The following is a 12,018-nucleotide window of genomic DNA, read 5'->3' as shown; positions in this document are numbered from 1 at the left end:
TCCAGTTCTATTATCAAGCTGATATTGGAGGAGCTTGGCGTGGCTGTATCACCGGAGGATCTGGAGCAATGTAGATAACAATAGTCAAAGATGCCCAATGCCACTGAACCGGCGTTAAGCAGAAAAACGCTAAATACCCTTAAGATGTGGAATTATCAGAACAAAGTCAACATTCTGAGAGCAGGGGGGGGGGGGATCAAGGTCCAGTCCATGTGATTCGTCCAGGACCTGTCTGCTAGGCTGAAGAAGAAAAGAAATCATTCCGATCAGACAGTCACTTGAGGAAAAGGGAAACAAATCTCAACTCCGATACCCGGCAGTACTGTTGGTACAGATATTTTTTTCTTGCTGATAGTGGTTCTAAGAAGGCATATGATCCGTTCAACTGTTGTTTTATTCTTATTTATATAAAAGTTCATAGAAGCTTTTAAAATTGTAATTAAATCACATTGTTGTTTCTAATTACTGCTTTTCCTTTTCCTTTTCTGAGAGCTGCGAGACATTTGCTAGGTTTATTTTCTTTACTTATCATAATATATGCCATTTAACAGACACTTATATCCAAAGCAACTTACAATCATTATCTGATTAAATTGCTTTAGAAATGGGCACAAGACAGGGATGTCCCCTCTCCCCCTTCCTGTTTGCACATAACAGGTGTCAGTATTTTTAAACATGAATATAAACTACATTTACTGATATACAGTACATGACCAATATTGAAAACTCAATGCCCCCCTGCTAAAAATATTTTCAGAATCCTCTAAAATCTCAGGACATAAAATTAACATGGAAAAAACGAAATAATGACAATAGGAAAAATAAAGAATAACTGATGATCTACAGCCTAGATCTCCTTTAATATATAAAAATATATAACATGATAGCAGACCTAATAACTGATGATCTACAGTCTAGATCTCCTTTAATATATAAATATATATAACATGATAGCAGACCTAATAACTGATGATCTACAGTCTAGATCTCCTTTAATATATAAATATATATAACATGATAGCAGACCTAATAACTGATGATCTACAGTCTAGATCTCCTTTAATATACACTACCGGTCAAAAGTTTTAGAACACTAGAAAAGTTTTAGAACACTATAACACTAGAATATTTCTTAATGCGTTTGAGCCAATCAGTTGTGTTGTGACAAAGTAGGGTTGGTATACAGAAGATAGCCCTATTTGCTGAAAGACCAAGTCCATATTACGGCACAAACAGCTCAAATAAGCAAAGAGAAATGACAGTCCATCATTACATTAAGACATGAAGGTCAGTCAATCCGGAAAGTGTCAAGAGCTTTGAAAGTTTCTTCAAGTGCAGTCGCAAAAACCATCAAGCACTATGAAACTGGCCCTCATGAGGACTGCCACAGGAAAGGAAGACCCAGAGTTACCTCTGCTGCAGAGGATAAGTTCATTAGAGTTAACTGCACCTCAGATTGCATCCCAAATATATGCTTCACAGAGTTCAAGTATCAGACACATCTCAACATCAACTGTTCAGAGGAGACTGTGTGAATCAGGCCTTCATGGTCGAATTGCTGCAAAGAAACCACTACTAAAGGACACCAATAAGAAGAAGAGACTTTCTTGGGCCAAGAAACACAAGAAATGGACATTTGACCAGGGAAATTTGTCCTTTGGTCTGATGAGTCCAAATTTGAGCTTTTTTATTCTAACCGCCGTGTCTTTGTGAGACGCAGAGTATGTGAACGGATGATCTCCGCATGTGCGGTTCCCACCGTGAAACATGGAGGAGATGTGATGGTGTGGGGGTGCTTTGCTGGTGACACTGTCTGTGATTTATTTAGATTTCGAGGCACACTTAACCAGCATGGCTACCACAACATTCTGCAGCGACACGCCATATCACCTGATTTGTGCTTAGTGGGACTATCATTTGGTTTTCAACAGGACAATGACCCAAAACATACCTCCAGGCTGTGTAACGGCTATTTGACCATGGAGAGTGATGGAGTGCTGCATCAGTTGACCTGGCCTCCACAACCATCCGACCTCAACCCAATTGAGATGGTTTGTGATGAGTTGGACCACAGAGTGAAGGAAAAGCAGCTAACAAGTGCTCAGCATATGTGGGAACTTCTTCAAGACTGTTGGAATATCATTCCAGGTGAAGCTGGTTGAGAGAATGCCAAGAGTATGCAAAGCTGTCATCAAGGCAAAGGGTGGCTACTTTGAAGAACCTAAAATATATTTGGATTTGTTTAACACTTTTTTGGTTACTACATGATTCCATATGTGTTATTTCATAGTTTTGATGTCTTCACTATTATTCTACAATTTAGAAAATAGTAAAAATAAAGAAAACCCTTGAATGAGTAGTTGTGTCCAAACTTTTGACTGGTACTGTATAGTTAAATGCACTAAAGAGGAACAATGGGTACAGATTGAAGATGCACTTGCTCATCCACAGAATAATTGTACGTATCTATTTTCAAAGGATAAAATATAGAACATTAACAGCGTCATACTTAAGAACACTAGAACAATGTGGAAGAAAATTAAACGTTTCAACAAGAATCAATATGAATTCCTAAAAACACAACGTTCTGGAACAATCCATCTATAGCTCTCAGGATTCACCCATAAATTGGTCCACAAGGAAAACTAAAGGTATAGAAACCGGAAATTACTTGGCAACAGGAAATACATTTATTTCGGTGACAGAGCTATAGAGCAACTTTGGACTACAGTAGATACACTACATGACCAAAAATATGTGGACACCTGCTTGTCGAACAACTTATTCCAAAATCACGGTCATTAAAATGGAGTTGGTCCCCCCTTTGCTGGTATAACAGCCTCCACTCTTCTGGGAAGGCTTTCCACTAAATGTTGGAACATTGCTGTGCTTCCATTCAGCCACAAGAGCATTAGTGAGGTCGGGCACTGATGTTGGGCGATTAGGCCTGGCTCGCAGTTGGCGTACCAATCCATCCCAAAGGTGTCCGATGGGTTGAGGTCGGGGGTCTGTGCAGGCCAGTCAAGTTCTTCTACACCGATCTCGACAAACCATTTCTTTATGGACCTCGCTTTGAGCACAGGGGCATTGTCATGCTGAAACAGGAAAGGGTCTTCCCCAAATTGTTGCCACAAAGTTGGAAGCACAGAATCGTCTACAATGTCATTGTTTAACGTAGCGTTTACACCACTCCAGCTGACGCTTGGCATTGCGCATGGTGATCTTAGGCTTGTATGTGGCTGCCATGGTAACCCATTTCATTTAGATCCTGACAAAAAGTTATTGTGATGACGTTGCTTCCAGAGGCAGTTTGGAACTCGGTAGCGAGTGTTGAAACCGAGGACAGACGATTTGTACTCGTTACGCGCTTCAGCACATGGCGGTCCCGTTCTATGAGCTTGTGTGGCCCACCACTGAGCGGTTGTTGCTCCTAGATGTTACCGCTTCACAATAACAGCACTTACAGTTGATTGGGGAAGCTCTAGCAAGGCAGAAATTCAACAAACTGACTTTTTGGAAAGGTGGCATCCTATGACGGTGCCACGTTGAAAGTCACTGAGCTCTTCAGTACGGGTCATACTACTGCCAATGTTTGTCTATGGAGATTACATGGCTGTGTGCTCGATTTTATACACCTGTCGGCAACAGGTGTGGCTGAAATAGCCGAATCCACTAATTTGAAGGGGTGTCCACATACTTTTGTATAGATAGTGTATGTCATCACTGTAAACAACTTGCTTTAACAATTCAACATTTGCTAAACAGCACCATGTTAGACTACTGCAGCCTCACTCTAGCAACGATATCAAAGTCCTTTTTGAGAACGCGAAAATTAAAAGTGTGCGTCAAACGGTTTTCTTGGAATGATTTGTAGCCATGTCTCGACTATCTGTGCATGAGAGTCCATCCAACTCAGTTTCCCTACCAGAAAAAATACGTGATTCCGTAAAGTCAATTTGCGCACGCGATTTCAGGAAGAAACTGAAGAGCAGATGGACTGACCGCGTTTTGCGACTGTCTGCTCACTTGACCGCAGTTAATATTGGCCTAGGAATTGCCCTCCAGTTTAATACAATGTAATTGCAGTATTGAATGAGGGCTAGTCCATTCTGTGAGACATCTAAGTTGTGATTTTGCTGCAAATCCATTGTTAAAGTTTTGTTGTTGGCCAGCTTGTTGATGGTATTCAAATCTTACAGTGTAGCTTTATCAATTCCTACATTAAAAAACGGCATTTAAGCTCAGAACTTCAGTAGAATGCCGTTTTAAAACCACGCATCAGTTCAACAACTATTTTCAAGACAGGACTTACTGGTGTTCAGATCTTCTGTCTCCTCCTCCTCTTCTTCCTCCTTCAATATGACAGTTCTCTCTCCTTCCTTCACTCCAAAAAAAGCATCATCTTTCTTTTCTTCTTTCAATGTAACAGCCTCACCCTCAACTTCTTTTTGTACTGTAACATCCTCCTCTTCCTTCTCCTCTTCCTCGACCATGTTCAGCCCCAGAGCTTCTTTCTCCGTCCAGCAGACCTCCTCTTCTTTAACAGGAGAGTAACTTAGTGAGCTCATGGTCGGGAATGTTGGCCAGCTAACCTAGCTAGTTAGCGACTAGCCTAGTGATAGGCTAATTTATCAAGCCAGCTACCGTTACCTGACTAAACGGAAATATTACATTAAATAGAGAAAATAGTTATAAGACAGAATTATGTTTAAAATACAGTGACAAATATACACCGAAGCAGTCTGAACAGCTTGAATGACTCGGCTAGGAAGCTACCGAGGTGTCTGACTAGATGTTGTTGAAGAAGTGTTCCGTCCACTACATTATACGTCACGCTGAAAGCATCGCCTGAAAGACGCACATCTCCGTCTGTTGACTGGAGGGAAACGCAGATAAATGTGGATTTTATTTCCAGACAAAAAGTGCATTTTTACATTTCTTTCATTAAATAATAATATAATAGTCAGACAACTGCAGATTTGTAATAAGTATGAATTTATAACCTACTTCTACATTCTACCAACCCAACAGATGTTCCTACTACAGTGAATATTAACCAATGAGGTGGGTCTTTCCACATTCTACCAACCCAACAGATGTTAATACTACAGTGAATATTAACCAATGAGGTGGGTCTTTCCACATTCTACCAACACAACAGATGTTTCTACTACAGTGAATATTAACCAATGAGGTGGGTCTTTCCACATTCTACCAACCCAACAGATGGTAATACTACAGTGAATATTAACCAATGAGGTGGGTCTTTCCACATTCTACCAACACAACAGATGGTAATACTATGAAGCAACGCTTTCAGGTTAATAAAAGTTTAATTCCCAAATAGCCTCTACAGGTTTGGTCATTATCAGATATTGGAGCATTGAAAGATGATGCACAACAACGGTTTCTTCCAGGAAACCACGACTCCAATAACCACCACAGTCAAAACAACTGTAAAGTACTTCACTATCGAAACAACTACCGCTATAATCAACCTGTTCGCAATACATGGGTATTGGGATCTAACCTCATTGATCTGTCAGTAAGCTATGTCTACACGGTATTGGGATCCAACCTCATTGATCTGTCAGTAAGCTATGTCTACATGGGTATTGGGATCTGACCTCATTGATCTGTCAGTAAGCTATGTCTACATGGGTATTGGGATCTAACCTCATTGATCTGTCAGTAAGCTATGTCTACATGGGTATTGGGATCTGACCTCATTGATCTGTCAGTAAGCTATGTTTACATGGGTATTGGGATCTGACCTCCTTGATCTGTCAGTAAGCTATGTCTACATGGGTATTGGGATCTGACCTCATTGATCTGTCAGTAAGCTATGTCTACATGGGTATTGGGATCTGACCTCATTGATCTGTCAGTAAGCTATGTCTACATGGGTATTGGGATCTAACCTCATTGAGCTGTCAGTAAGCTATGTTTACAGGGGTATTGGGATCTGACCTCATTGATCTGTCTGTAAGCTATGTCTACATGGGTATTGGGATCTGACCTCATTAATCTGTCAGTAAGCTATGTTTACATGGGTATTGGGATCTAACCTCATTGATCTGTCAGTAAGCTATGTCTACATGGGTATTGGGATCTGACCTCATTGATCTGTCAGTAAGCTATGTTTACATGGGTATTGGGATCTCAGCTATAGTATAATCCAGCAAAGCAGTCCTACCAGCTAGCAGTGTAATGAACCTTGTCTGATAGCCAATCAACCGTGTCCTAATTAACTACAATGACCATAATCCATAATGCCTACTTGTCTTGTCTGTTTATTTTACACTTGCTATGTAAATGAGACAGAAGAATGTATGATGGTCAATGCTATCCGGGATCCTTGGGACATCTCTACCCTAAACCCTAACCTTAACCCCTACCTTAACCATTTTAAATGTCAACTTCAATGGGCTAGGGACGTCCAAAGGATGTATCTCTACCTGAAAATACATGATCTAAGTTATTGATAGTTGGTATTCAGCAGTCATAAAGCCTAATTTACTTTAATAAACTACTAAAATAGTGATTTTGTCAGACAGCATAGACAGCAGCTCTACACTTTGACTGACTGATCCATTCATCCTTCCATCCCTCCTCAGCCTTCCTCTCCTCTGAAGACCCAGTGAGTGTGGAGCTCAGTCAGAGAGCTGTTGAGGGACTGGTTAGGAAGAACACTTCTACAGCCAGAGAGGTGAGAGGTCACACATGGTTTAGATGGTAAATATTTATGTCCCCTTAGCGGTTCATCACCTCAGCAAAAGGTAATATGTTCCATCATCCATGTTTATTTACATTAGTGCAAATTGTCCACTGAAATTGGTGTAATTTCTCACCCCTTTTAGCTGTATGAAAGGTAATTTCCCCTCAGGCACACACATTTGTTCTTTGTTAATATGAAGGTAATTTGTGTAAAATGTATTTTTCCCCTCATTCACCCCATCTCTTTACATTGCTTATTTATATTCAGTGGCCTGACTGCATCCAGACTATGTCAAAAGCCCATCCTGGTAGATCTGAACCTAATGCAGTTTGGAGTGATCGGATGACAGAAGTCACATTTAGGTGCCAGGTGTAACTGAGGCCATAGATGCTCCATATCCATTACTTTGAGTGTTTTATATAATATGACTAAATGTGTTTCTGTGTTGCAGTGGTAGTAAAGAAATGGAACAGCAAGGCCACAGAACATGACATAAGCAGAGCTGTGGGAGACCACCTCAAGCCCCTGGTAGAGCCGGGGGTGGCGTTTACCACTCCACCATGCCTTCAGCAGGCTGGAAAAGTGGGATTGATCCATTTGTTTGTTTCAGTTTTCAGTAGTTGAATCATTTTCAACATAATATCCTCTGATGTATTGTTGAGTTCAACATTTTTCATTTTCAACAAATGAACTGGGTTGGTTGAAAAGTGATACTAAACTTACATAAGTAACATGCATACCATTTGCACTATTTTGACAGTGGAAGATATACTGAATTTATACTGTTTTTCATACTAAGATGGACCAATATGTGTTGCTTTTGCACATATTTGTTAATTGGTTTTGCAAGAGTATGTTGATTGTCGGTCATCGGGTTAATTTGTTTTGCAATATGTTCAAATCAAATCAAGCTTTATTTATACAGCACATTTCAGACATGGATGCAACACAATGGCTTCACAGGGGAGAAAAACAAATATTTAGTACACAACAAACATAAGAGGATAAAAAAGTAAATTAACATCTTAAAGACTAATTGTCACCCTAAGGAAATTCCGTTGATTAAAATATTAATTGGATGCAATGTCCAACCCAAACTACAAGCTTGTTTTATAGGAGGGGCTCTGAAAGACACTATGAGGGTGTCTACTGAAAGTTGACTAGTAACAACAACTGGGACCTAAAAGACACCCACCATGAGACCCACTAAATCTGCCCAAGAAGAGGAAAACAAAAGAAAAACCCACACCAAACTTAAAGACAGGAAGCAAACCAAAAAGGTGGAGCAACTAAAGGTGTTGACTCTCCACATGTATCAAGACAACTGGAGCACTGGGCCAGACACTCTTAAATAGAACCTGGACCAGCTCAGGTGAAACACCTTCCCACTAACGAGATGGACAAGCCAGCACAGGTGAAACACATACTGACTAACGAGGTGACACCAATCAGTGCGTCCTACGTGCTGACGAGCTAGACGTGCTAACGAGCTAGACGTGCTAACGAGCTACCTGTTAAAGTCCAACCTCAAAACATAAATGGAAAAACCAAAGCCTGTAACACCTTAAGACAACAAATATATCCTATATTTTTGTTGGAAAAGTTTGCTCACCACCAACAGAAAACAACTTCCATTTCACATGATAATCAACTACAATGATTCACCTTCTACAATATAATCACTGGCTGTCAACAATTAAAAACAAGAAAAAAACACGTATTTCTAAATAATAATATACAATAGTATTATTTTTCTCATTTTTCTTTCTATAGAATCCTAAAACTCACTAGCTTCTAGAACTCTCGTCTTCCTAAAACTCACTAGCTTCTAGAACTCAAGTCTTTCTAAATCCCACTAGCTTCTAGAACTCTCGTCTCCTTGGAACGAGCCCAAACAAAATTCATCTCCAATACGAAAAACGTGCAGTCAAAATAAATAAAGATCTATGGCAACGCACTGGCTAAACGCAAAACACAAATCTTATATCGATTTGGGGGGAAATCAGGTTGAATCTGCTCTACAAACTAACACAACAAAACAAAAAACACATGGAAATGGAGATATATTTTACCTCACTGGTTAGAGGACAACCTGCAGAAGACAGTCAGCTACATTTTGGAGTGATACATTTAAATTTAGGGGTCACTAAACAAAGGAACACAACACTTATTTGTCATAACTCATCGATATCATATTGAAATCAATTGTGCCGAGAGGAGGGAGAGGAGGTTGCACGTCTTGTTAAAACTAACAGCTCAAAAACCACACGGAATCTGGGGATAATGTGTACATCACTGGTTAGAGGACAATTTGTAGAAAACAGCTCGCTACATTTCGATTCAAGTGCGTAACCAACATGGTAAGTGTAACACAACTCTTTTTTTGTTAGTCACTTTTTAATAAATCTCATAAATAGTAACTCTTCCATTTCAGAGCCTGGATTTTCCCCCTGAGGCTAATATCCATATCATGTTGAAATCAATAGAACAGGGGACAAACGTTTAGGGTTCTACATTGTGACATCATTAAAATACTCCTACTACAATGTTAAAACATTCTACATTGTGATATTATATCATTGATATCATGAAACAACTCATTCATGTATTTTCTGATGTTTGATCAGATGTCTTTTACCGGAGAATCTCTTGTCACACTGATCACAGCTATAAGGTTTCTCTCCTGTGTGTGTTCTCTGGTGTCGAGTCAGACAGCCAGATGTAGTAAAACTCTTCCCACATTGACCACAGCTATAAGGTTTCTCTCCTGTGTGTCTTCTCTGGTGTCGAGTCAGAGAGCCAGATGCAGCAAAATTCTTCCCACATTGATCACAGCTATAAGGTTTCTCTCCTGTGTGTATTCTCTGGTGTAGAGTCAGATGGCTAGATGAAGTAAAACTCTTCCCACATTGAGTACAGCTAAAAGGCTTCTCTCCTGTGTGGATTCTCTGGTGTGATATGAGGCTGGTTGACCTAGTAAAACTCTTCCCACATTGACCACAGCTAAAAGATTTCTCTCCTGTGTGGATTCTCTGATGAATTTTAATGCCTGATGAAGAGGTTAATCTCTTCCCACAGTCAGAGGAGCAGTGAGTTCTCTTCCCTGTGGATCTCTGCAGGTGTTTCTTGAGGTGTTTTGATCTGGAGAGACAGCCAGATGTAGTAAAACTCTTCCCACATTGACCACAGCTATAAGGTTTCTCTCCTGTGTGTCTTCTCTGGTGTCGAGTCAGAGAGCCAGATGTAGTAAAACTCTTCCCACATTGACCACAACTATAAGGTTTCTCTCCTGTGTGTGTTCTTTGGTGTAGAGTAAGATAGCCAGATGTAGTAAAACTCTTCCCACATTGACCACAGCTATAAGGTTTCTCTCCTGTGTGTGTTCTCTGGTGTAGAGTCAGAGAGACAGATGCAGCAAAACTCTTCCCACATTGATCACAGCTATAAGGTTTCTCTCCTGTGTGTACTCGCTGGTGTCTAGTCAGATGGCAAGATGAAATATAAGTCTTCCCACATTGATCACAGCTATAAGGTTTCTCTCTTGTGTGTGTTCTCTGGTGTGATATCAGGCTGTCTGGCCGAGTAAAACTCTTCCCACATTGATTACAGCTATAAGGTTTCTCTCCTGTGTGTACTCGCTGGTGTCTAGTCAGATGGCAAGATGAAATATAAGTCTTCCCACATTGATCACAGCTATAAGGTTTCTCTCCTGTGTGTGTTCTCTGGTGTACAGTCAGGTAACTAGATGAAATAAAACTTTTCACACATTGATTACAACTAAAAGATTTCTCTCCTGTGTGTATCCTCTGATGTGATAACAGGTTGCTTGACTGAGTAAAACTCTTCCCACATTGAGTACAGCTGTACGGTTTCTCTCCTGTGTGTATTCTCTGGTGTAGAGTCAGAGAGAAAGATGTAGTAAAACTCCTCCCACATTGATCACAGCTATAAGGTTTCTCTCCAGTGTGAATTCTCAGGTGTACTTTTAGTGCTTTTAATCTTAAGTAACTCTTCCCACAATCAAAACAGTGGTGAGATTTCTCTCCTGTGTGTGTTCGCTGGTGTATTTTAAGTTCTGATGAAGATTTGCAATGTTTTCCACAGTCAGAGCAGCAGATAGATTTCTTCCCTGTGGGTCTCTGCTGGTGTTTCTTGAGGTGATAGAATCTGGACAGACTCTTCTCTGACTCGTTAGCATCATGATGTTGAGGCTCCCCAGAGGATCCATGATAGTCACGTCTCTCTCCTGTGTGAACAAGTCAGACAGATAGTTAAAGGCTCACAACAGCAGAAATCCACTGAAAAAGGTGATGCCAACAGCGTAGCCATGATACTGTACAACAATTGACGTCTGTAATGAATGTTAAAATTACTTGACAATTGTCTTAAGACAGTCAAGTGAGCAACAATAGTCATATTTAGTCTTGTTTTCACATTAGTAGTAACTAGAAATAAGTAAAAGGTGTTGAACTCCTAAGCAGTGTGCCAGGCCACTTTTGTTCTCAAATATAGGCACCTTTCTGTGTTTGCTAAAATTGCGACAAGGGCGATGCGCACACAATTTGATTGCAGAAACACCTCCCTGCTAATGCAGAAACCGCTAGTTATGGATGTAGTATATCTGCCTGGAGCAAAAATGGTGAGCAAGTGGCCTAAGCTGTGCCATTAGAGATTCTGAGTTGGGTTGTGTTTCGGAGGACGCATGGCTCTCGACCTTCACCTCTCCAGAGTCCGTATGGGAGTTGCAGCGATGAGACAAGACTGTAAGTACCAATTGGGGAGAAAAAAGGGGTGAAAAAAATATATATATTTAAAAAATGGTGAGCAAAGATTAGTTTTCACAATGTATTCTGAATATTACAGCACTAGATCAGGAGTGCTACTCAAGGAAACTCACATTAAGCTCTGTGTCTATTCACTAATTCACCACCGTGGGGGAAAACTCAGGGGAGTTCTCATAGGCTGACAGCAAATAAAGCCTCCATTTCCAGGTTGATTATTATTATCATAATTTGACACTACTTTGGATTATAATTGTAAGGCTCGTTTGAATGTCCTGATTTAATATAATGTTTGTGTTATTGTCGAAAATGTACTACTTTATATTTAAAAACGACTTCAACCAGTAAAATGATCATTGGCTAGTTTTCCATCAGCCTGACAATGAGATTTTGTCCACTAAGTGTATGTGGTCTATAATCTCACCTAACAATAACATAGACCTACTGTAGGACCCATAACTTCACCTAACAACAACATAGACCTACTGTAGGACCCATAACTTCACCTAACAACAACAT

At 40.2% G+C, this 12,018-nt stretch overlaps 1 protein-coding gene and 1 pseudogene across 1 annotated transcript; both read right to left on the bottom strand.

Annotated features, from left to right (window-relative positions):
* Positions 1 to 4,568, bottom strand: part of LOC115149602 (zinc finger protein 883-like) — a 46,278-nt pseudogene extending 41,710 nt beyond the window's left edge.
* A 4,828-nt stretch (positions 4,569 to 9,396) lies between these two features.
* On the bottom strand, positions 9,397 to 10,443 carry LOC115148384 (zinc finger protein 2 homolog; the record flags this gene model as incomplete). Its single annotated transcript, XM_029690284.1, has 3 exons — positions 9,397 to 9,767; positions 9,870 to 10,048; positions 10,130 to 10,443. Coding segments are annotated over 3 exons (864 nt in total), but the record flags the coding sequence as incomplete, so codon positions are not given.
* Between the last annotated feature and the right edge of the window lie 1,575 nt (positions 10,444 to 12,018).

The sequence above is a fragment of the Salmo trutta genome, chromosome 15 (assembly GCF_901001165.1).
Source record: "Salmo trutta chromosome 15, fSalTru1.1, whole genome shotgun sequence".
Lineage (NCBI taxonomy): Eukaryota > Metazoa > Chordata > Actinopteri > Salmoniformes > Salmonidae > Salmo > Salmo trutta.
The sequence above is the reverse complement of the archived record's forward strand: the minus strand, read 5'-3'. Positions and strand labels throughout refer to the sequence as shown.